The sequence below is a fragment of the Argiope bruennichi genome, chromosome 11 (assembly GCF_947563725.1).
Source record: "Argiope bruennichi chromosome 11, qqArgBrue1.1, whole genome shotgun sequence".
Classification (NCBI taxonomy): Eukaryota; Metazoa; Arthropoda; class Arachnida; order Araneae; family Araneidae; genus Argiope; species Argiope bruennichi.
Window position 1 is genome coordinate 104,827,188 of NC_079161.1, and position 26,549 is coordinate 104,853,736.

Below are 26,549 nucleotides of genomic sequence, written 5' to 3' on the forward strand. Positions count from 1 at the left end.
CACAGCATAGGGACCCAAACATAGTCATATCAAACATTCAACAGTACATGACCATTTTGCAGTGCTGGCTCATCGGCTGGAAAATAAAAGTCAACCCAAGTAAATGCGCGTGCCTCCTGTTTACTAAAAAAGTAAATATGCCTGACCTAGCCCCTATCCAAATTTTCGGCCAACCCGTCCCCTTTGTAAATGAATACAAATACTTAGGGTTAATTTTAGACGCAAAATTAAGCTTTAATAGTCATATTAAAGCAGCCCTCACCAAAGCTACTAGAACGAGTGTTAAACTCAACAGCTTAATTTCTCCTAGGAGTAAGCCATCGATTAGGCTCAAGCTTCTGCTCTACAAAGCTATTTTAAGACCAATAATGATGTACGGCTCCCAAATATGGGGGGCGACATCAGCCACAAACATTAAGAGGTTGCAAGTTTTTCAAAATAGGCACCTGATGAAGATTGTTGACGCCCCCTGGTATATCAGGAGAAAGATCTTACATGACGATCTCAAAATTGAACCTGTTTCGGAATTTATTAGAAGAACATCAATAAATTTCTTCGAAAAACTGCCCCAGATTCGTAACAAGTTACTTAATCTACCTGCTTATGATCCTGCAGTACCCAGCTCTAGGAAAAGACCTAGAGCTGCAATAGACAATGTCTATATAAATTTCCCCTCAGTTAAAAAACTGAGAATTAATTAACTCTGTTACCAATCTGGTGGATTAAATTTATCAAAATTATTTGTTTTGGCCTCAGATAGCTACGATGAGCTACACGCGTGAAATTCCTTGAAATTTTTCCTTCAGAAAGTTTAGTTCCAAAAAAGCCCCAATAGTTAAGGCACGTGCAACGTAATTCCACTAAAGTTTCTATTTTACCCCATAAATAATATAAATATTATTTTTAAATTAATTAATTGTATCAAAATAATAATAATATGAATTAAATACCAAATTTCATGACGTTAGAGCTTTATTGCGCTCGTCCAAACTAGTTCAATTAAATTTAACTTTTCCCTAAACTAACAAATTAAAGTATCTATTCCAAATTATGATGTGGAGGTGCTCGTGACCACTTTGTCACATCGCGGAACTCCGAAACATCACGACGTTGCCGTTGCCGTCTTTGTACATCACGAGAGGGGTTTGGTGGGGTTAATGAGTCACCCAAACTTGTTTGGAAAAAATACTCTTTGAGTTGGATATTTTAGATTTTCTCTGCTTGCACAGAAAATCATACTGAGTTCCGCGTGAATGTTAGAAGGGCTCTTAGAACATAGAACTCATCACTGATTAATTATTGAAGCACTTCGATTTTGGGACATTTACTTGCTCTCTATAATTCTGTTAATTAACATTTCCGAATTCTGTAATTTAGAAGGAGTAATTCAATGTTTATAGTATTTCGTTTGACACGATTTTATTTTTATCAATAATTGCTTTTATTAATTTTTCAATCCAGAAGAATCGGCCAACATCTATGTGCCTATGAAATTGTAAGACCTCGGATTCATCCCAAAAGAATGGCTCAATCCTTTCTCTCAATAGTTTTAGTACTAACAGCGAATTTTAATAAAATGTCCCTAATTTTTTTTCGAATTTTATAAGTAAATTATTTATTAAAAAAATATTAAATAGGTTTAATTGAAAAAGAAACGAACTAAATTAAATTGAATTTTTGTATATTTCGTTATTTCGTATTAAAGTTCTGGAATATTTCAGACTGAATATTCATCTAGGAATTGTTATAATTTTTACTTATACATAAAAAAATAATAAAAAGGTGAATTTAAAAAAAATGAATATAATTTCTAAATAATTCTTTTTTTAATATGCATTCACAATATGCATAATATGGTCACTTACATTTAACAAAAATAAATAAAAAATAAACTAACTGCAAACATTTATCTCTCTGACATTCAGCATAGTCAAGATTGTTCCGCATTTCTGAAAGCTTAACAGCATTTTTTGTTCATTTGTATGTAATTAAAATTAAAAAAAAGTTTTGAGAGATTCATTGAATAACTTGGTAGTAATGTTGCTTTTTTCAAAATAGAAATTATGATTACTCCTATATAACCATGAATTGAAGAAAAATAGTTGCAAAATATATTATTACACAAATGCTAATACATATTAAAAAGCATTTTTTTAAAAGTTTTTATGAAAGCAATGGCCAACTTAGTTTTATAATTCAGATTTATGGTTGCTGAAGTTTACTTAACTTGTCATTGATTGCTTACTCACAAGAGCATATTTAACTTCAAATTCTATTGGACATGTAACATTTACTATTGTTCTTAAAACCGTATACTATTCTGCTTTTTGCGCAATGCATCTTTTTTAATTTTCAGTAATCTCAACAAAAAATGGGAACTTGAAAAACGAAAGTGTTTAAATTTCAACTAATACGAAAACTTTCTCAATCAGCATTGTTTATGAGCATTACAGATAATATACTTATCTAATATTAATTCATTTCACTGACATTGACCCTTATACATACAATAATTTGTTACATTAAGAAGTAACAAGATTTAAAAATGGATACACTTTCTAAATATTACAACGCTATAACTTCCGAAAATATTAAAACACAAAATTGATTTTTGCATCAAGATAAAGCTAAAAAAATTATCTTTTTAATGATACCAATGCTTTAATCTACAAATTAAGTTTCGATTTTTAACTTGTTTTTAAAGAAACATTTTAACCATATTTTTCAACAATGTACTTCGCACAAAATAAAAATAAAATTTAATCTGCATGAGCACGTCAATGAAAAAAAAATTAGCTGTTATCCACCTGTTGCCATCACATTGAAAGAAGTTAAAATTAAAAACATAAATCAAATTATTGTAAATTAAATATATAAAAGTGTAAATTTCAGCTAGTGTCTGTATGAAGCGAAAAGATTTCTATGAACTTTTACAATATCTATATTATTAATTAAATCAAACAATTAAATTTAAGGTAAACAGGATTTATATATCTATTGGATAGTCACTGTAATCAGCGCCCATCAGTCAATTTTAATCAGGGGCACGCATCTACTAACAAAATGGTCTAAATGAACTAAACAATTACAATTTATGTTACTGGAGTCAATAAAAGCTCCGATGAATTAAGAATTTTAAATTTTTTCATAGGTCCTTTCAATTACCCTTTGTAATCCGTTTACATGTTTATCCTTTTACATTAACCTTTGAATCTTATTTAACAAATTGTTTTGAGACATGAATATATTTACACTTAGCACTTAGATCTCTCCTCTCAGGAACCATTCAAAGCAGTGCATCATTTTGGCGTTTTATTTAATTATTTTATTAAATTTTGAGTGATAAAAATATGTAGATTAATTTTCTGGGAAAATTCATATATATTAATTTTTCGGAGCAATGAACAAGGCTCTTATTAATAATAATAAGATAAATGATAAGATAAATGTATGTACAAGATCTCATAAATGAAAGATCAAATAAAATTTTTACAAAAATTATCGCCATTCCATTATTACCAATAAACCCGACCGGAAATGCAGCTATGGAAAACTAAAAACCGTCATCCGCGCCAAGTTTTCTTGCCAAAGGTCCAAATCCCAGTAAACCTATGACAGCAACAGGGGTAGGGAATGATTTACCGAGCGCAAAAGTTCCGATTCCGTTTAAACAGAGAATAACCAGAAAGGAAAAACCTGTAGGGGGAAAAAAAATACTATTAACAATTATATTACCTAACTGGGATTTTGTCGTCGCCATTTCGAAGGTGCCATCAAGACTTGTTCGGGCCTAGGAGGTCAGTCTGTGCCGTTTTATTTATCTTACTGTGAGTGAGAGAAGAAGAAAAAGAGTTGGGGTGGGGCATATCTAATAGATGTTTATTGCCGGTGAAGCTGACTCTTTGCTCATCTTTTTTTCTTGGGATTAGCGGGTTATAAACTGGTATTTACTTTATTTTAGGATTGTTGCTTTTGTCTATATTTTTATTAAAGTTGAATTCAGTTATTGTTGGGAGCTTCAAGTCTTTTTGAATATTTTTGCTTCGGTGGTACCATGGGGTTCTTGTGATTTGTCTGGCCCTAAAATTTTGCTGGGTCTGTAATTTATTTAGATGAATTTCTGAGGCCGCTTCCCAAATAGGACTTTGGATTCTATAGAGGACAAAAATTAAAAATGACAAAATTTTTATGCGATGCACTTTGCGAAAAAGTTGCAATGAATGAAATATTTTTCTTACACTCATCTGTAAAGATACAAGGTTTCATGCTCCTATTTGTAAAATTTTCTGAGATATTAAAAGGCAAATTACTGACTTAGACTATTTTTCCATACCTAATAACATATTCTTGTACGTCTATATAAAATTACATTCTTTTAACTTTGGTATAAGCGTTTCAATTCATCACTTGTGATATAAAAGCAGAGCTTTTCAATCTGTCCTCAAAAATCTGCAATGTATAATACCAAAAGCAATCAGTCCCTTAATTCAGACATAATACCAAGCAAAATTAACTAAATATAACGGTAACGAGTCAATTCCTGCAGTGGCCCTGCTCTCTGGAACCTGGTAGCAAATGAAATCCTTCAGCAGGAGTGGCCACGCAACACCACCATCCAGGCTTTTGCGGACGACTTTGCTATAATAACTCACGCCCCAACCAGGAAAGAAATTGAGAACCAAACACACGCAGCAATAGAAAAATTCTCCAAATGGGCAAATAAAAACAAGTTGGAAATATCCATTAATAAAACCAATTATATCTTCCTCAGTAAAATAGTAAGAGGCCCATCAATAAAATGGAACGGCACAGCGATCAAAAGAAAAAAATCAATAAAATACCTAGGAATTCAAATAGACGACAAACTCAATTGGAACGCACACCTTCGATATCAAGCAACAAGAGCAGCTATCCTCCACCAAAATCTCCTAAAAATAGCAGGGAAATCCTGGGGAATTAAGCAGGCACAAAGAAAAACCCTCTACTCAACTGTAATAGAAAGAGTACTTGCACACGGCGCAGCCATCTGGTGCCAAGATCCCACCGAGAGGATGAAACGGAAACTTGCAGCCATCCAACGACCGTTTCTACTAGCCACATCGGGAGCCTATAGAACTACCTCAACAGCAGCCTTACAAATAATTTTGGGAATCCCCCCTCTGCACCTCCAACTACAAAGAGAGGCAAAGGGCATCTCGTTATATAGGCTCAAAAACCCGACCAACAACTGCGACCTTCAAATTAGCGAACTAGAAATAGACTGTAAGATTTCAGGCTGGACTTCTCATCCCTCGGTACACCTAGAAGATCACCAGATTTCACTTGACGACGGAGGCTTGAGATCGGACCCGAATGGAATTTACACAGATGGATCGAAGACGGACAAGGGAGTAGGAGCAGCGTACTGTGTCTTCAACAATGGAGTAACTACAACAACTTGGGCAACAAAACTGGCCCACCACAATACAGTATTTCAAGCTGAGATCCTGGCCCTATACAAGGCCGCAGAATTCCTGAAGTCCACATCAGCAACATCTACCATCTACGTCGACAATAGGGCCAGCATCTTAGCAGCAAAAAATCCAAAATCCAATAACAAATGTGCCAGGAAAATCTTTGCAATACTTTCTACAAATGCAAACATAAAGATATCCTGGATTAAAGCCCACGCCGGATATGCAGGTAATGAGAAAGCGGATAGACTTGCCAAACAAGCTGCTGATTCAGACAGCCCTATTCAGCCCGAACCATACCCAATTTCATTCATAAAGTCCAGTCTAAGGCGAAACATGTTGGAAAAGTGGCAAACGGAATGGGACAATGGCGAAACTGGAAGACTCATCTACCAGCTTCTCCCAAAAGCCACTCAACAACTTACGCCCTGGAGAAGGGAAGAAATTCTCTTCTTCACAGGCCATGGCCCATTTCCCACCTACTTAAAAAGGTTCAATTTAGCAGACGAACCTTACTGCACCTGCGGCGAAGTGGGGTCACCACTCCACTACGCAACAGAATGCATTTTAACTACATCTTATCACCTAACGAAACCATCAGCTAACCTTCAACAGGTCTGGTTCTCCAGGGTAGCAGATAACTCTCTCAGCAGGGCCAAGATCAGAAAAATGGTTCAATTCCTGCATGAAGAGTCACAGCTGTTCAGATACTGACCACCACTCCTATAACATCGGAAAACCCATCTCACCACCTGCACGACAAGACTTCCACCAGGCCCGGAAACTCCAACAACCAACGCAGCGCATCCTCAAGCTCAGACAACTCCATTCAGTCCTGCATAGCCCATGACATCCCTGCTCCAACCCAACCTAAAACCAACCATTCCTGCTCTAACCCAGCCAAGTCAGCTCCTCACCAGTCTAACCGAATTCAGCTCACCTACTCCAATGCAACCCACTGCAGCTTAAAAATCTTTAACCCAGCCAACTACAACTCTGCCAACATCAGCTTCACATCATCAGCCCAATCACCATTACCTCCACATCATTAGCTTAGCCATCTGCAACTCTCACTCTCCATGTCCACCCAACTGTTTAAATAATCGTTAAGATTATAGTCGCAGGGGCATGGAGAGGTGTTAAGTGTTAAGGTAACGAGTCAATATATTGTTGCCCAAAGTGAACCATATATTTATAAAAATTACCGTTGATGATGAACTTCTTTTACGAAGAATGGAATTTTACCATTCCAAAAGCAATTAATTTTAAAACCAATAATTCCTTCTAGATCAAAGCGAGATTCGTCAGTCCAAATTATATTCCTCAGAAAAGAAATGGAAGATTTTATCTGAAGAAGGGTCCACTTGTAAAATTCTAGACTTCAATCATGTAGTTTCCCACGAATAATAATCAATGGAATTCATGAATGCTGCATGGTTGCCCGTTATTAATTTGAAATATTTTCTACATTGTTGTTTATGGAATGTTGAGCTTTGAACTACCTATTCACATTCCATCATAACTGGAAGCATATGTCTGCCAGCAATACTTAGAGAAATAAAAGTGGGTTCCTTTTCCTTCCTTCTTTTTTTTTGGGGGGGGGGGAGGGGACTCTCGACAAAGTATGTAAAGAAATCTTTTAACCAAGAGATCTATATACAAAAGAATTTGTCTGCAAGGAAAAATACATCCTATAAAATTATATTTTAGTAACAAATGCTGTACTAATACAAACATAAAAATAGCAAAATAAAAAGAATACAGTATATACGCAATCGATGATTGAAAGTTTCCTTGACTTTCTTGTGTGGATTGTTTAAAAGTTTTAAGCATTATATTCTAGATTGATTCTTTTTCACTTATTTTTAGGAGTTTCATTTAAAAAAAAAAAAAAAAAAAAAAAAAAAAAAAAAACATTATTTTAAGATTTTAAGGTATTTAATTTCAAAATCAAGATCAGATGTTTCAACATTTTAAAACTACAAACTTCGAACAGAAAAACTTTAAAATCATTCAAAAACCAAAGTTGTTCTGAAGTTTAAATCGTAGTTCCACGATAAATGTAATATTCATCAGGAACATTATATGAGATGGTACCATAGCATTTGAAATACAAGCTTTCAATTAATTTTCTCTTCTTTCATTTTTTGCATGATTTAACAATGGCTGTTTTTCTAGACTGCCCCTCGCCGATTCAATTTGCTTATAGTAAATCGTTCGAAATTCTTCCCCTACACTGTCCCAGACCAAATGGACTATTTCCAGTAGCAGGGGAATGCGGCGCCTATAAACTGTGTTCTAAAGGAAGGGCGCATCTACTTCATTGTCCCCCTGGATTTCATTACAGCAGTAAGGACGAAACTTGCGAGACGCCATGCAGTGCTCAGTGTGACAAGAGCGTAGGTAAGTAAACTCATTAGCGACTTTTTGAACCAATTTGAGTTTGTTCCCTTCGATTTTGCTGCATGCTACCCAAAATGACATATTTTGTTTTGTTTCGTTGTAAAGGGAGAACTAAATGTATATTTCATCCACCGTCCTGTTGGACGACTGAATGAAATTTGATATACAGTCTGTCAAAAAAGTATTAGAACACACTACAAGTTCACTGATTTTTATCATAATACTTCACTTAAATGTACAAATGAAACCAAAACAAATGAATAAATATTATATTAATCATAATCATTCAAACAAAATTTTCGCATTAATGCAATAATATTTATAATTGAAAATAAAAGAAATCAAGTAAAAAAAAAAAGGTGCTAAAAAAGTATTGGGACACTTCTTAATAAAATAAGAAAAAGAATGCAAACTTAAAAGTTAATATCTTGTTGGGCCGGTCTTGCTTATTATGACCTCATATAGTCTATTTGGCAGGGATTGGACCTATTTTTTGCAAAATGATCCATCGATTTTGGCCCACTCTTTACCAGATGTTTTCTTAAATTCTGCTTGTTAGAAATTTGATATTCATACAGTTTTTGATGCAAATAATCCCATGCACGCTCAATGGGATTATGGTCTGGACATTGTGCAGGAGTCTTATTAACACTAGGATAGTGATAGAGGACCCATACTTGCAAATATCAGCAGTAGGTTTCAGGTCATTACCTTGGTACAATTTAAAATATCTTGAGATTCACAGCATGCTCGCACTTTGTTTTAACATTGCTTTGTTTCGTTTAAGAATGTCAAAATAAACATATTTATTCATTGTACCATCAATAAAATGCACGTTCCCGACACCATTGCTTTCATATAACACTAGATTATTTGATTGCTGTATTTGTTTCCACCAAACGTTTTGCTTGCCATCCGATCTGAAAATGTTATATGTGCTTTCATCAACAAAAATTTCATTTTTCTGAAATTCTGTTGGTTACTTTGCATACATTTGAGCAAATGCCAGCCTAGCTTGTCGATTTGCTTTGCTGATGTAGGGTTTTCTTTGAGGTACTCAGCGATGTTATTTATTTTTTCTTATAACATTTCTGACAGTTTCTGTATTTACAGGTTTTCCGAACTTAAATTGCAATTGCTACATTGCAAAGTTAATTTTTCTGCACTAGTTTTTGGATTAAAGTGAGCTTGCTTCACGTTTCCTTGGATGCCCTGATCTTTGCTTATTTTCAACACTATTTCTTTCCTTGAACTTGTGAATAATGTTAAAAACAGTAGACATACTCAATTTCAATATATGTTCTATATAGCGAACTGAATTTCCCTTTTTCCTATAACTTATTACAAGATTTCGCACAACAACCGATATATCTTTGTTCCTCGCCATTTTCGCTATAAGAAATCATATCTGTTGAAATTTTTATGTTTAAAATTATACTCTAAAAAAGAGGCAGTAAAATCATTTTTATTGATGTGCAATATATTTATTGAATTTCTCATTTCAAAAGTGTCCCAATACTTTTTTGACTCTTGTTTGCCTTTAAATTATGTTTGAAAAGTTAGATTAAAACATAATTCTAAAATACCAATAAAATTCTTCCAAGAGAATGTAAACCAAATGTTAAAATATCCCTTGATTCATTTCATTTTTTTATTTTAATATGATAAATAATTTTATAAATAGCTTTGCAGTTATTCACGCCAAGTGTCCCAATACTTTTTTGAGTGACTGAGTAGGTTTGAAATTTTGATGTTGAAAGAACATAACAAATTTTAATCTTTCGCATTGAATGCATTCTTGTGTTAATGCGTTCACATTCAATTGAACATACAAACAAATAGTCAAACAATTGGCGTATTTGACCCAAAATTAGATACGAATGTATGACTTTGATCATAAAATCATAAGCCGAATTTCTTGCATTTAGCTCTCCATTTTTGAATTCCGAATTGTGGTTTTGTTTACTTGCAAACGAGCTAGAAGATGGGCTAAATTTCAGTTGAAGGATAAAATCTGGCAGAAATATATAATTTTAATATTTAAAAAGGAAAACACCGTATGCCAAATTTCATTCACCTAATTCTTTGATTTTTTTAATTAACATGTACAAAGACAACCTTGAATAGTTGATAAAGCATGACGCAGCAATTTAAGGAAAATTTATTCCTAAAAATATGACATTTTATTTCTGGTAACCTAATAACATAAAAAAAATGTCAGTTAAATGTTTTATCTCAAGTAAGACACAAGTAAATAGCGAAAACCACCTCTCAGATTAAAGTTATCCATTGGATTTTCTTCAGTGAAAAACCTTGCAAACTGTAATACGATCATCTTGCTAACTTTTCTAAGAGATGTCTTATAATTTTCCCCTCTTCTTAGATTGCACTCTTTTAAACAGCGGGAAGTCAAAGAGAAATCTCGTTCCTTCCGTTCATTTACCTCTGCTGCTTCTGTGCAAAACTCTAAGCAATGGAACACTACCAAATTCCAAAAACTGTTCATCTTTCTACAAATGTTCTAATGGTAAAGTTCACCTTATGCTTTGCCCTAGAGGACTGCATTTTGATCCCGAAGACAAAACATGTAAAAATCCATGTCTTGCTGGCTGTGATCCAAATATCCGTAAGTAGTGATTGTTGATTTTATCTTTTGGTACAGCTGATACACACAGCATTACTCGAGATAAGAGTGCTTGCAATTTTAAATGTTACTTAAAATATTTCTTCTCCTCGTTAAAAAATAGTGGATACGAAACTGTCTAAATCATTTGTGTGTGCGTTTGTGCGTGATGCTTTACTTATTCTTGAAGAGATTTTAGAGACTGATGAAATAACAGCGTCAAAACACTTCAGGGCATTTTCTTCTCTATTTTAAATTTTTGATTCATCCATTTTTGGACTATCAGAATTTTTCACTATCTGAGTTTCACTATCAGAGTTTTGTTTGTAGTGGAATTAACATTATAGAATACAGACATGATGATGTTGGCATTATCTGCTTTTTTTTTAATTCTGAGAGAGAATTCTTCAATGCTAGGATTTTCTGTTAAATTTCTCCTATTTTCTTATAAAAACATTGTAAAAAAATAGAGAAATCACGATGATATTAATATTAAGAACAAATTCTATAAAAATTCATTATCTTGAACATTTAATTTCTTAATAATAACTTCAGAAATGAATTTAATTGGGTCAAATTTGGTCACCAAGGAACCAAAAGAATGTGAAGAGGTGTCACAAAAGTTTTGAGCAAGACCAAGAGAAAAATTGAATGGCTGCTTCCTTAGATAAATAATTATCTTCATTTGTAATTATTTAGGCATAGCATTTGACGACAATATAAAAAACTAAATGCATAAAACGTCTATATCTCGTTTCCAATTATTGATATGATTTAGCTATGCTCAGCTATAAATTAGCTAAATTGTGTTATATTTCAGAATTCTAATGAATAAAAATGCGAGAAACAGGCTATGAAAAGTTGTGATTAGAAGTACGAGTATTTACAAGGAGAAACAAGGCGCTAAGACTATAATCCTCATGCCCTAACAATGCTAATTGAAAATGATATAACACTACATCTAACTGAATAATACTTTGTGAATTATCAACAATCTTTCGGATGTAATTTTTCATGTTGTAGTTTTTCTGCACAAATTCCATATTTTATTTGCATCTTGAAGTTAGTACTTTTATGGACGAAAAATTGGCAGGAAGACGTTGTCGTGCAGATTTCCTAAAACATTTTTCGATTTTTAAAAATCATGTAGAATATAGTTGATTCTTCTTTGATATTTTTTCAAGAAATCAGATTTAAATAAATGGCATTAAAAGATTTGTAAGAAAACTCAGAATTGTTTAAATTGGTTAGCTTCATCGATTCTCTAACCTTTCTCCTTTAATGTCTTTGTAGATTTCAGTCTTCATTTTTTTTTTTTTTTTGAAGAATCATAGCAAAATTGGACATTGTTAAAATAAGGTTTCTTTACGATTCATCGTTGCTGAATATTTAGGAAGCTGAGCGCGAGACACAACTTCTAACATTATAGAGATGAGAAACATTAATCATTGATTAGAACGGTAGCTTCCGCTGATGTGACTAAGTGGGGCATTTACGCTTTTAAAATATTAGCCAATAGATAACAATAACCGAATTGGGTAAATTGAGCCACATTTATATGACATCAAGCGAAGAGAAAAGGCACTTCCTCTTTCTCTATCTCTCCGAGATACCCATAATTTATTTTAAGAGTAACTATTAAAAAATGTATTAATTATTTCTTATCACACTTATTCGTTTAACAGTTTATTTAAATGCTGTTGATACTTGCATTGTTTTTAAAGGTTTTGGGGTTATGCAGTACGCCAGATTTAAAAATCAAGTGTTGACTCTTTTCGGAAATCGTTGCTATACACCTTACTCAACATATACTCAACCCCTATTTAACATATTTGTTATAACCCCTTCCTGTTCATAATTCAATGACAAGCAATAGTTGTTTCAGGTTTTAAATGGATTTCAATTAATATCCGGTTTTAAATCTGTCCGTTTAAATCAATTCAGATGTTTGAATGTCAATCATTAAAGCTGATTGAACATGGAAAAATCCGCCATTTCTCTATTTCAAACTTCATAAACTTAAACAATGTAGTAAACACCCTATTCGACAATATTTTTTTTTTTGATGAATAATATTTTTGTATGCATTTAAATACGTTCGTTTGTAACCAGAAGATTTTGCTAATACAAAGTGAATTATGACAATAACCGCGATCACTCTGCGACGAAGCAGCGCCCACTCTATGACTTTTATTATCTCATAAAGTTTCTTTCCCCTAAAATAATGTTATCTGTGCATTGTTTCAGAATGTCCATCAGAGATCCCCACACCTGAAGGAAAGTGTTCTTGCGAAAATTGTTACCTACAGGATCCTACAGATTGTTCAGCTTACCTCTTCTGTAGTCATGGTTTTTTGACCAAAGGCTACTGCCCGCGAGGGATGCTGTTTGATCGGTCATCCAACAAATGCAGAAATGCGTCCGAAGTGACCTGTGAAGCAATCGGTGATCCGGCAATGTGCGACGAGCCTTCCGGAAACTTTTCTTATCCGGGCAACTGCAAAAAGTTTATACAATGCAGAGATTCGGTGGCTCACGTCATGGACTGTGAAGATGAGTTGGAGTTCGATCCAGTGATTCAGGAGTGTGCGAATCCTAAGAGACATTGTGGTAAGAATTCGTTTTAAGAAAACTGGCAAAAGAACAGGACTTACGGAGTTTAGCTATATACGAAGGTGTGAGAATCTCACCTTCTCGTTTGAATGAAGTTGAATTGAAAGAGAGTTTGGAAGGTTCCCTGATGAAGCAATAAGACAAATTGTAATATAATTATAGCTTAAAGATACTTTTTGTCTTAAAATTATTTTCTGAAATAAATATAAATGGCTCCGTAACGTTAAAAAAATTAGAATGGGAGATTTTTAATCAAATATATTTAAGGTGGTAATTTTTGTTATATTTACTACAATGATTGCAGAAGTTTTTATTTTTATTTTTTATCTAAATCAATTTCGATTTTCTATAGAGAAAAAAATAATACAGTATTTATTTTTAATCTACTATTGTATTCACTGTCTTTAAGATTTTTGATTTGCAGATTAAAATTCATTTTCCAAAATTTCAGTCTTCATTTTTTTTTTTTTTTTTTTTTTTTTTTTTTTGAAGAATCATAGCAAAATTGGACATTGTTAAAATAAGGTTTCTTTACGATTCATCGTTGCTGAATATTTAGGAATTGGTCTTACTATGCAATAAAATTATTATTATTATTTTTTTTTTTTTCATTTTTCATACTTTTGATATTTCGTTTTTTAATGGAAACAAATAAAATCACAAACTACGTTAAAAGTCATATTTCTATTATTACTACCTTTAATTTTTTCAGTTAATTTTGAGTAATTGAAGAATTGGATAATTATGCTATTTACTAAAGTTTTTATATGAAGTGAAATAAAATTGCAAATAAAATTATTAATCAATTATTTAAATGACATAAATTAAAAATTAAGCAAAGATTTAAATTTTTTAATCCATTTTTTTTTCTACATTTTTATATTTATTTAAATGGAAAAAATAAAAAACAAAAAAATTACGAAGTATGAAGTAAAATCAAAATGACTGCAATCTAAATCAAATCTAAAGCAATAAAAGGTAGTTAGATAAGCTTTGAAGAAAATGAAACTTGCCATTTCCTTCTCTACTTTTAAAGGAAAATTCGATAAGTTTTATTTTAAAATAAAGATATCTTAATAATTCCAGGAATAAGTGAAGCACTCTTCCTGTATTTTAGTTGAAATGCCAATTAAAAATACTTTTAATATATTTAGATTAATAATATATTAGCTTTAAGCTTCTGTTGTAAAGATATTTTAAGATACACATTTATGCTAAAAAGTTAGAAAACTAAAGGATTTATAATGACTTTTAAGATTGTACCTAAATTAGGCTCGTGACTAGGGATTGCAATACCGGGATCCCGGATACCGAATACCTGTTTTTTAACCCTTTGTATAATTTTGTAATACCGGTATTCACAAGTTTAAATACCGTTTTTTCGGTATTTACTAGAAATTTTTTAAATTGTCTCCACTATATGTTCAGGGATGACCAACATAGCAAAATAGTACACGTTTTTGTTTTTATGTCTCCCTAACGGGTGAAATTAATTAGCTAATTAATGGATAAATTAATTGATTAAATCTAAATTAGCGAAAGATGGATTATCCGGAAAGAAGATACTGTATCCATAACGACTGACGGAGCAACAGTTACGAAAAAAGTTGGAAAGTTGATTAGTGCAAATCAGCAATTGTGCTATGCACATGGAATTCAATTAGGAGTAATAGATGTATTATAACAAAAAAATAAAGAACAGAAGAATCCAAATACTGTGGATATAGAAACTTCGGATTCCAACTTTGAAGAGAGTAAGAGTGAGAGTGATATTGACAGTGAAGGTAATGACAATGTAATTGTTAAAGAAGATATTGCTAATGAGGATGAAATATTAACCCATCAAGAATTGCTTCCTATAATTTATAAAGTTCGAAAAATTGTTATTTAAACATTCCCCTATAAAAAAGATGACGTATTACTAAAATATATATTAAATGAAAATAAAACCGAATATATGTTAATATTAGATTTTAAAACAGGTTGGAACCGTTAATTCCTAATGATGAAACGATTTTTGAAACTGAGAAATCCAATCCAAAAAGCAATAATCGAACTTAAACTTGTAAATTAATTTTTCAGATAGTGAATTCGACTTAATATCCAGAACTGTATCAGCTGTACTTACAATAAAACTGACTATTGAGGCATTGTGTCGAGAGATTCTAATTTATTAACAGCTAATGCAACAATAAATTTCATGTTGCAGTCACTGAAAGAACAGCACACATCATTATCTGAAGAATTATGTATTACATTGAAAAATCACACAGAAGAAAGGCATACCGAGATAGAAAATGTCTTATGGTATTTACATAATTATAATGATTTTAAAAATGAAAAGGAAAAAGAAGAAAAGAAAATAACCAATTGAAATCTGATTAAGTTTGGAGTAAATTTTCTTAAAATTTTTTACCCACAAACCTATCCACATTCAGAAGAATTCTGTTCAGTTATCGAAGATTATGATGACACTAATGTCGATAGTGAAAAGGAATTGTCTCTTGAACAAAAATTAAAATTAGCGATAAATAAATAAAAAAAAATCAACGAACCAAAATACAATACAGAAATCAGCTATATCCAAAACCATCCGACGAGAAATTGATTTATTTGAAGATGAGGGATTTAGAGGTAAATACTTGGAAAAAGTATATCGCGCATTGCTAACAGTATCACCAACTAGCGTAGATGCCGAAAGAGCGTTTTCGACAGCTGGTAATTTTTGCACAAAATTACTTTTCAGGCTTAATGACAGTACAAATGATGCATTATGTTTTTTAAGATCACTTTTCAAAAAGTTGTAATCACCACAGATTGAATAGTGATATTTACACTTTTTTGTGATTTAAATAAATAAGATGTTCCTTTACTTTTTTGTGATTCTTTATATACTGTTATAATTTATAGGTTATAAATTATTTTTTGTGATATTTACACTCTCTAATAAAGCTGGCGAATAAAACAAAAAAACACCTATGTTTTTTTTTTTTTTCTTTTTCTTTTTCTAAAATTTTTAATACCGGTATTAAAACCGGTATCCCGGTATTAAGATCTAAAAAATACCGAATATCGGTATTGAAATTTTGGTCCGATATTGCAATCCCTACTTGTGACTCTGAAAAGGACAGAAAATATTGAAACTAATCTAAGCATAAAAAATGAAACAAATATCCTCTGAAGTTTCAACAAAACCCTTTACACACGTACTTTCTCGTAATTATTTCACATATATAGTTTCGTTACTTCATATGATGTCTATCAGGCACTAAAGAGTTACTACATTAAAAAGCTACATGCAATAATTGAAGAAAGTTATTTGTCCTTCAAGAGGATGCCAAATTTAATTGAAATCACAGACAATTTGAAAACTAGCTACTAAACAAAACTAATGAAGTTCTTTAACCAATTTCTTTCATTGCTACTAAAAACAATTTTAAGAAAGGGAAAATGAATAAATTTAAAGTCAAAAATTCCATAAAACGGTTTTCGCAACTGTGAATACCTTTAACTAAAATAACTTTACCAATTTTTGAAGAAAAAAAATTATATTTGATTCCTTACGAGGTCCTGCAACAAAAGTCTCTGATTTTATTGCACAAAATATGTGTTTTTAAACATTCCAGTTCTTCTTTTCCATCGTTTTTCCAGTTCCATTCTTTTTTTCTTTTTTTTTTAACAATGAGGAGTTAATACTAATGTCTAAAGTTTTTTCATAGCTAAAAAAATTATGTTTCTGGGGAGTTTCGACAAACTTTAACACAGTTGGCAAAATTACCACTTTTTCAATGTAATTTAGCCACTGCTATTTTTATTGCTTTAATATATAAATAAATTTTCCGAAAACGCGAAATCTGAAAATTCCGAAGAATGCGGACTAGATATCAAGATTAATGGCATTATGATCCGGAAGTATTTTTATACATTTCTGGTTTACAAAGAAAAAAATTTAGTTACATTGTCCTGGTTAATATTAATCAAAGAAAGTTCCAAACTGATATTATATCATAATGTGCCAAACATAATCGAAAGATTACATTTCACCATTAGGACAAATTCTATATTGCCTGCAAAACAGAATCCATCGCGATGCACATGTAACAAAGATTCCCCAATAAAAGTACAATTCATTATTGGCAAATGTGCAGTCGAACATCTCTCCTTTAAATATCCTTCAAAGGAATAGACAATCAAACAATAAACAAGTAATTTATGATCTTTGTATTCAAGTCTTTATTGAATGTGAATTATAGGCAATCAGTGTGAGATATGTCTTGCGTATTATTTCCCTAATTTTTTCAGAACAACTTGGAAAGGATCCCGTTTGTGAAGAAATCTCAGGATATTTTGCTCATCCAAAAAATTCCAGTTTATTCTATCATTGTGAAAATGGCTTCAAATACTTAAAATCTTGTTCATCTCCATTGATTTACAACGCCGTGGATCAGGTTTGTGACTGGCCACATAATGTTCAAGGTAGAGGAATTTTGTTATTCTCCCTTTATTCTCACTAAATTACATGAATAAAATCTAAATGTTATGATTTCTAATCAAAAAATTATTATTATTATTACATTATTACTGATTTATATTTAATTGTCTACAAAATGCTTATTTTATTTTATTACACAGTTTTCCTTTAGCAAAATCTTTTTATTATAATTGAATACTTTACATTGTACTAAATATTATTTTTTACTAGCCGCCTTTGGCGACCAGTCGGTTCGCCAGTCTTAATGCTCGTTAAAATTTTCAATTCAATATTTTATGTAACTTGCCTTTTAATAGCTTCTTCATCAAAATATTTTAAACTCCAATTTTTGATAGTCTAATTTGTCACTCATACTATTATGAAAGCCTTAAGCTAAAATGTACTTTGTTTCTCTCTAATTTTCTATCGGCTCCTGTAAAATGTCTACTTTAAATTAAAGTGGAAATGATTTAACTGCAAATAATATAAAAGCATTTTTTACCGAAACCATGAATTTTTTAAAAAAAAAATATATGAGTACTGAAAACAGAATCATTCAGCATCTTATGTGCACGGCAGATTATCTTTCATAATTTATATAATACCTCAAGAATTATTTAACAAAAATTTCTCAGATTCCTCATAAAATTTAGTTTTACTTTCAAAAGGATTTAAGTGATTTGACTGACAATGTTTTATTTTATTTCGATCTATAAATATACTTTTAAAAATCAGCAAGTCAAAACTGTATACAATCCTTTGAATCATATTCTGCTAAATATTCTTGACACTTCAACTTTTAAATAAATAAATGAACTTTTTTATCTTCTGCTATCAAATCTGGTCGATTTATGTAGTTTTGAATAGAATAGTTTAGAACAATCAACATTTTTATAATCTTAGGCCAATCAGTATTGAGAAACATTGGACGCTAATTGGGTATCAACTTTGAGAAGGTCGATGAAGTGGTCTACAACCGAACGTTCTTATTGAACAGTGGAATTCAAATTTTCATAAATCAGTTGGTGTTAGTGACTGATTTAGTTGATTGGAGTGCAACTCTTTTTAGTAAAAATATTAGTGTATTTAGAATATTAGAGAAAAATATTAGAATATTTTGTTAAATATGATTCACAGAATCTAGATAAAAACTAAGCATTCGTCATTTATTAGAGCATTTATAGACTCAAGTTACATATAATATAACTATTTACTTCATTTAAACCATTTTAACAGATGTAATTCTATTATTAAAGGTTTTACAAATTATCTGTTGGGCCTTGAATTGGAATGATATATATTAAGCTATGTTTGCCTGAAATAAAGTTGATTCATTGAATTAATAATGAAAATTATAGAAAATTCTGTCTTTCATTTTTTAAAGAAAATATTGTATATATATATATATATACAAGCACATGCTAAACATTACACTTTCGTAGGTTTTCAGTTATATTTAACTTATTTTTTAATTTGAGCTTTTGTCAGGAAACTCGTTGATAAATGCTAATTTTTTTCCTATGAGCGTGTAACATGCTCGTACAGGTTAAATTTTATTTTTGTTTTGTATTAAATAAATTCCTAAAAAACATAATTAAATTATTTTTAAAAAATTTATTAAAAATAGAAATTTAATTTGTTGGTTAAAACATTATTATCAATGAAAATATTATTTTTTGAACGTCAATATAATGTAAAAATCAATTTTGTGCTGTAATATTTTTGGAACTTATAGCGGAAAAACACCAAAAATTTCTGATAACCTTTATTAATTAAAATTTTAGTAAAAAATTTAAAAGAATGGCTTCTAGGTACACATTTCCAGTCTCCAAGGTATACATGTGCCGAATTTGGTAGTTGTTGGTAAAACGGTCTGGTAGGTATACCGTGGTCTTATATAATTGATTCCTGAAAAAATCAATAAAATAATATTTAAAAAATTGTAAGCACATGTAGATTGAATAATGCAATTAAACACTTTCAAGGTGCTCATATCATAGAAGACACGAAGCTCCCAACGGCCTGAGGAATCTAGGGCTGTTGTGTCTTTGTTGAGATACTGTTAAAAAAGAGAATACAGAGGATGATTGAAGCTGGAATAAGAGAATTTAGTGTTTCCATTCCGATAATTTGTATGATAAAGTATTAAAGAATTTATTGAAAATACCACATAAAATTTGTAAATATTGTGTTTAAATATTTGTGTGTTCATATGCCAGAGTAAATATAATGAAGAAAATTTAAATAATGCCCTATAGTTCTACGATCATAAATAAGTGCCATAGTTTGAAACTCCCCGTTTTTGATAAACATTCACTTTTAAATAAAATTTTACTATGTTAAAGCAAAACTAAAACATGCATGAATTAAAATTAATTAAACATGCTTGATTTATTAATTAAAATTTCTTGACATATAGATCACAGATGATTGTCTTTGCTAATAAGTATATTTATTCACGATGAATTTTGTATTTTATAAGCGAAAATCCCATGTCAGGTATTTTTAACTTAAAGTGTTTTTGGCATCTTTAAATAATCCAAAGATCATAAATATTCTCAGTTCACAGGTCTTTTTGAATTAATGTCCAATATAAAAGTTTTCTTCTTTTTTCAAAAAATTATATATATATATATATATATATATATATATCCTCATATTACTCAGGCCTAAAACATTTGGAGAGAAATTATGGCTACAGTTTTCTAACAGAAACTGAATCAATACGCATGATAAACCTAAAAGTATGCATGTTCTTCAGCACTTAAGAGCATGTTTTTTCTAAATTCTACTAATTCTATCCTTCCCCCAATGGAAGTGCAATAGAATCTAAAGTTCAATTAGTGAAGCACATTTAGAGAGCAAGAATTTGCCCCTATGATAGCAGATGAATCTAAAAATAAAAGAAATTGTATCTAAGCCAAGGTTTTTAAGAAATTAATATCAATAGAGATCTCAGAAAAACAAAAAGAATTTTTCAAAAAATGTAGAATTCAAAATTATTTTTCCAATTACTAATAATTATAGTTATATATTTAAAATATTACAAATATAAAGCTCAAAAAGTAGGAATTTAGAGTTTTCTTCATTTTGGCACAATTATGTGAATCGGAGACCAACACATGAATGATGTCATAATTAAAAATATTTTGTTCTTTCGACAGGAAACTTAAATTATTATTACTTATTGTTATTGCTATCTCAGATTGTCAAGCTTTGCTAGACCATTTGGAAAGAGCTTCCGGAAAGACCGCGCATCTTTGTTGGGAAGTAAGCACGATGGTGTATCTACTGATCAATCGTGAAATAGTCGTCTGCTGTTTCGTCTGGTGTCTGATAAGTTTACTCTTGAATTGAAGAGATCCAACAAAGCCTCTACCAAATTACCATGTTTGGTTTCCAGAGTTTATTTATTTCCTTTTTCTTTCTTTTTTCTTATTGAGGAGATTTCATAATAAATGAGTCATTTGCGTCTATGCAAGTTTTGAACAGAAGCAACCTTGACCAAGCCATCAGTTGGCTCATTGCCATGCATCCAGACGTGAGATAGGACCAAATGAAAGCGTTGCAAGGTTATCCGAGAGAGAAATGGGCAAGCTGTTGTTTCATCCACATTCATTTAATCATGTTCTATAGAGGCATGGCTGTCTATTAAACAATTTATATTTTTAGAATTCAGTCCAGCATCAGTATAAACATTGTTCAGGCTCTTATAAATTGCAATAAATTCAGACGTAAAAATTTTTCTTGACATTGATGCTCGTTAAATAACAATAACTGTTTATAAACATTTTTAAAACGTAGTCATTTTGAATTAACCAGTTAGTTTATGTTTTCAATTCCCTTTTAGCATTCAAATTAATAAATTTCAATGAATATTAAATGTCTAAATCGTTTTGTTGCTTCACTTCCATTCGCTATACATTAAAATTTGCCACTAAGTGAGAATTAGGAAGCAAAAGGAAGGTCTTTTAGCTAATTACGTGAATTTTTTTCAGAATCGAGAAAAAAAGTGCTCAAGACTAAAGACATTAAGCATGAAATAATTGAGTATAGCTCAGCATTATCATCACACGAAAACCTTTCAGAATCGAAGAACTCAAATGGTATGTCCTGTGAAGTGGTTCCTGGAATATTGTGCCCCTGTGCTTGTCGAGTGACGACCTATGACGATTGCCAATCTTTCTACCACTGTCTAAGGAACGGCAAGGCCTGCAAGAAACGCTGCCCGGAAGGTCTGTACTTCAACAGAAAGAGGATGGTTTGCGATCTGCCTCAAAATGTAAAATGTAGAGGTAGGAAGAGTTTACGAATTTCATAGTTCTCATTATATTCGAAAAATTTCACCTTTAAATTACAAATATTCCGACTAAAGCTGCATGGAACGCATTATGAAAAGGTAATTGTGGAAGGTGGCATAATCATGCCATTCACAACAGTAGTATGGTTTTACCACTCTCATGGATTATATTAACATCCAGTATTTGGAAGCGGGTCAATTAATTAGCCCTTATCTTTTCATATGTTGCTAAGAGAGCGAAGAATCTGCTAACTTACAGAAACTTCTTATTTCAGTACATGATTACGATGTACAAATTCAGCTGTTATTACTAGCATCTAAAAAAAGTAAAAAGTAACTTTTTTAGAAACAAAAGCATAGTTATCAATTATTTTCTTATTCTTATTTGGTATTTCAAAGGTAGAAAGGTATAGAAGACTAAAATTATTAAGAAGAAACTCAAGCTGATATAAAAGGATTTTTAAACACTGATGTCAGAGAAAAAATCTTTCAAAATCTGAATAATAAAATAAATCATTGTAGCATTCTCAATGAAATTGAAAAAAAAAAAAAAAATTAGAACGCGAAAGACTGAATTCATGGATTTAATTTTTTTACTTGAAATAGTTTTTTCTTTAGAATTATTTTCAAGAAAAGTTCATTTGTGTTTTGTGAAATAATCAAATACTTAACGTATTTACTTAGTATTAACTTAGAAGTCTCCTGATGTATTACAATAATCAGAGTTGTCTTAATCTTACAGTATTTAAATGAGTTCATTTCAGTGAATCAACATTTATTGGGCAGAAAATACTGAATCGCAAATTTTCGAATTGATATCAATCAATTTGCAACCATGGAGGGATTCTTTTCGATGAATGTGATTGTCCTGTATAGCATTCAAACAATTAAAGGTTACTGCCTCCGCACCACTACGCGTGTGAAAACATATGCTATAGTTTGTGCACCATTCCCAACCCCTTTTCTCTGCAGGCATTAAATGTTATTCCTTTTAACGAGTATCGCGCACTTAAAATAGTTTAAGATAGTTGGCCATTTAAATATTAGACATCAGGTACTAGAAATGTAGTAATATATTTTATAAAATGCTACTTTAGCTTGCTAAATTAAATCCATCGATTCATTTGTATTTCAACTAAACAATATAAAATTTAAATATTTTACATGAATTTATGCTTTTGCATATGAAATAGTCATTATGTGAAATAAGTATTTCCAGTTAAGTTGCTAATTGTATTGGATACCAATTGTTTTACTTTCTGTTTCAGATTTTTTCTTTGCCACTTTAAGAAGATTGAAGTCTCAAAAATCTGATCAAACATTGATCAAATATCCACTTGAAACTGCGCATTTCTCACCAGATCCAGAAATCCTATTGTGAGAATTTCAGCATCGTTGCCTTGCATGTTAATCATGTAATCACTATTGTATCGCATGGGTTCTAATTTATTGGAGGCTTTTTGGAGGCTTTGACAATTTATCCAGCAAAAGCATAGATATGTAATTTAAGAATTTTGAAAATAATTCTATGGTGTAATTTATTTTTACACATTTAAATAAAACAATGTTTTTAAATGAAAATAAGACATTCGATTTAATTTCAATGTTGAATGAAACTTTGAATATATAATTATTGCAGAAAAAGCAGCAGATATCATGTCTTCAATAAGAAGTAACCACAAAATAGTACTTTCCACAATATAGTAAATATCGCCTGAAGTATTTTAATCATTTTTTTCGAGATCTGATGGATGTAAATTTAACTGAATAAAATTAAAATAAACGGCTTATTTATTTCAGTAACTGTTATTTATGAAACATAAGATTTTGAAAGTTAGAGCAAGGATCAACATCAACACTCTTAGAATAATAAATTAAAACTGTTCAATATACGTTAACAGTAAAATACCAGTAGAATCAACTGATCATTGATATTTATCATTGATAATTAGGAAGTTTGAAATTGTCTGAGGGACTCAAATGGATTTCTTGATGAACAATGATACCTGGTTCCCAATCTAGGACAAAGTACTTGAACTTTTTAAATTTGTTTTTGAGGCCACCAGCGTTTCAGAAAATAATACTGATACTATTGAATGAAGCCAGGTGCAGACATTTGGGAAAGGAAAAGCTGTTCATAAGTTAAGTAATTTGATTTACAGTTAACGGCTGACTGTTTTTATGTGGATTGATTTGGTTCTTATTATTCGAGGAGTTATCGCTTTGTATCACAGGTTGAATCGCAAAGTCTTCTTTGACACTAGCCAGAACATCCTTTGGACCGGCCTGAAGGGATTTTCGCATCGCTGGATTCTTCAGACATTGGAAATAGTTCGCCGTGTGGGGTCCTCCACACAGGCAGCATTTGGCTGGGGTGTCTTTTGATTTGGAACAGTTTTTTGTCGTATGAGGACCTCCACATTTAAGGCAGCCGGCGTTTCTGGTACAGAGACGGCTGCGGTGGTAACATTCCTAGCAGTTGTAGCATTGGACTGGCTTTTTCTTGTGGCGAAGTGGTTCGACTGAGACTGAAAGTGGTTCGACTATCCGAAGCTAGCCTATAGTTGACAAGCCCGAAATGGCTTTACTAATATCGTTTTTCAGAAGAGTGACCAAAAAGAGTGGAGTGGCATCAGAGTGTTGGTGTTTCGCTGTCTCTGAGGATGACAGAATTCGGGTGCAAGACCAATTTTTTGCTTTCTTGAAGGGTATCTTCGAGGGATAGTCCGCCGGAAGGTCACGAATGACGACAAAGTTTCTTCTCGTCACTAAGCGTGGAAGTATGGGCTTAGAGCTTTTTATTTGGCATTGGATAGCCCTGTGGACGTCAGCATTAGAAGGAAAAACTTTAAAACGGTTATTTGGCATAAATTTGCCCATGATTTTAATATTGGTGATTTGGCTGAATTTAGAAAGAAGTCCAGCTGAATTTTTATGTTCATCTATGTAGATGTGTGGGACATAGGTTTTCTTTGGAATCGGGTCAACTTCGTCATTAGTTTTGACTGTAGCAGCAACGGAGGGCTGCTGTGATGTTTATTCAGTATCAGCCACGTCAGCACCATTAATATCCTCCTCATGAAACTGTCCATTGAATCGGTTGGTGGTCTTTAAAAGCGAAGGAAACTCTTGTCTCATTTTCTTTGGCGTTCGGTTGACACAGATAATGATATGATCACCGAGCGCTTAGCCCCTGTCAGGGGGCTTAATCTCCGGTAGTTGAAAGAGGCATAAGGCCTGCCTTTCAACAGTTGACGTGATCTTCTTCAAAAGTCCATGGATTTTCTTATATAGTACTTGCAGGAGAAATGGCGGAAAGAGCATGATGAAGCTCAAATTCCTATTGGCGGTCAAGATGCAACAAGGAATGGGGGTGTGCTGCTAGGGCAAGTTAGTTTTTAATATGGCAAAAGTTAATGTTGTTACTTTTCAATAAATCTCAGCATGGTTCTTGAAGACAGCACATTTATTAGACATAGAAAACGAAAAGAACAGAACACAGGTATTGACAATTACGCACACAGCATCAAGTTAAGCAGTTCGCGGAAGGAATGGCGCCGGAACGAAGCAGAAGCATAATCACACAAATATTCCTACGCGATAAAATAGTACGCTCGCTTCATCCCAACACACCCCTCCTGAGAGTGACATTTTTTGAGCATTTATGATACACATAAAAATTAAATACACACAACAATACAAAAAATTATATGTGCATACAAAAATTAAGAAATTAACGAAATATTTTTCACAGAATATTTTAGCTTTTCTTCACGTATAGCTTTTGTAAGAAAATTTGCAATTAAACATTCTGTTTGAACATATTCTAATTTAATTACATTATCTTCCAACAAATCTTTCTCAAAATGAAAACGTAAGTTCATATGTCTTGATTTATTTGAAGACCTGGTGCACTTAATCCATTGAATTGCTGCTTGACTATCTGAGTTTAAGGTTACAGCATTATTTATAAATTGTTTACAGTTTAACTCAGTTAATAAGTTTACAGACCAAATAATGTCTTTACATATTTCAGAAATAGCAAATAACTCAGCTTCACATGTTGACAGACTGACACTTTTTTGTTTATGACATTTCCATGAAAATAATGAATTACCTAATTTAATTACACCACCAGAAAATGATTTGCCATTTTCTGCATTCCCCCAACTAGCATCAGAACTTGCATTAAGAAAACCAAACTTACTGTCATAAAACAATTCTTTATCTTTTGAACCCATTAAATATCTTAGTACTCTTTTAACCAAATTATAGTGCCTTTTTTCTGGTTTATGATTAAAGTTCATTTGTGGAAGGAAAACTCTTATCTTCTTCTTTTACAATTGGAATTTTAACACTTTTACATTTTTCTAGATTATGTTTAACCAATAAGGATTCAATATATTCAGATTGACACAGACTAATGCCGTTTTCATGTTTGACAATTTCTATACCTAAAAATTTACCAGTTTTGTTCTCATGTAATTCAAATATGCTTTTGATGCTATTTGCAATCTCTTGATACATTTCATCATTATTAGAAAATTGCTAAATCATCTACATACGTACATAATATAAAAATATTTTTACCAACAGTTTTAATGAACACACAATTGTCAGAGGCCAGTTGTATCAATCCTAATTTTTCTAATTCACCTTTTATAGTCATATACCAGTTTCTACCAG

General features: G+C 31.7%; 1 protein-coding gene across 1 annotated transcript in view; it reads left to right on the forward strand.

The window, feature by feature from the left end:
* Nucleotides 1-23,441, forward strand: part of LOC129956841 (uncharacterized) — a 201,370-nt gene extending 177,929 nt beyond the window's left edge. Inside the window, exons 23-28 of the mRNA XM_056068796.1 lie at nucleotides 7,632-7,856; nucleotides 10,240-10,482; nucleotides 12,727-13,089; nucleotides 17,395-17,568; nucleotides 21,562-21,858; nucleotides 23,132-23,441. Of these exons, the coding sequence (XP_055924771.1) occupies nucleotides 7,632-7,856; nucleotides 10,240-10,482; nucleotides 12,727-13,089; nucleotides 17,395-17,568; nucleotides 21,562-21,858; nucleotides 23,132-23,244 (1,415 nt within the window). The 3' untranslated portion in view covers nucleotides 23,245-23,441. The remainder of the gene's footprint in view (nucleotides 1-7,631; nucleotides 7,857-10,239; nucleotides 10,483-12,726; nucleotides 13,090-17,394; nucleotides 17,569-21,561; nucleotides 21,859-23,131) is intronic.
* The last annotated feature ends 3,108 nt before the right edge of the window (nucleotides 23,442-26,549 follow it).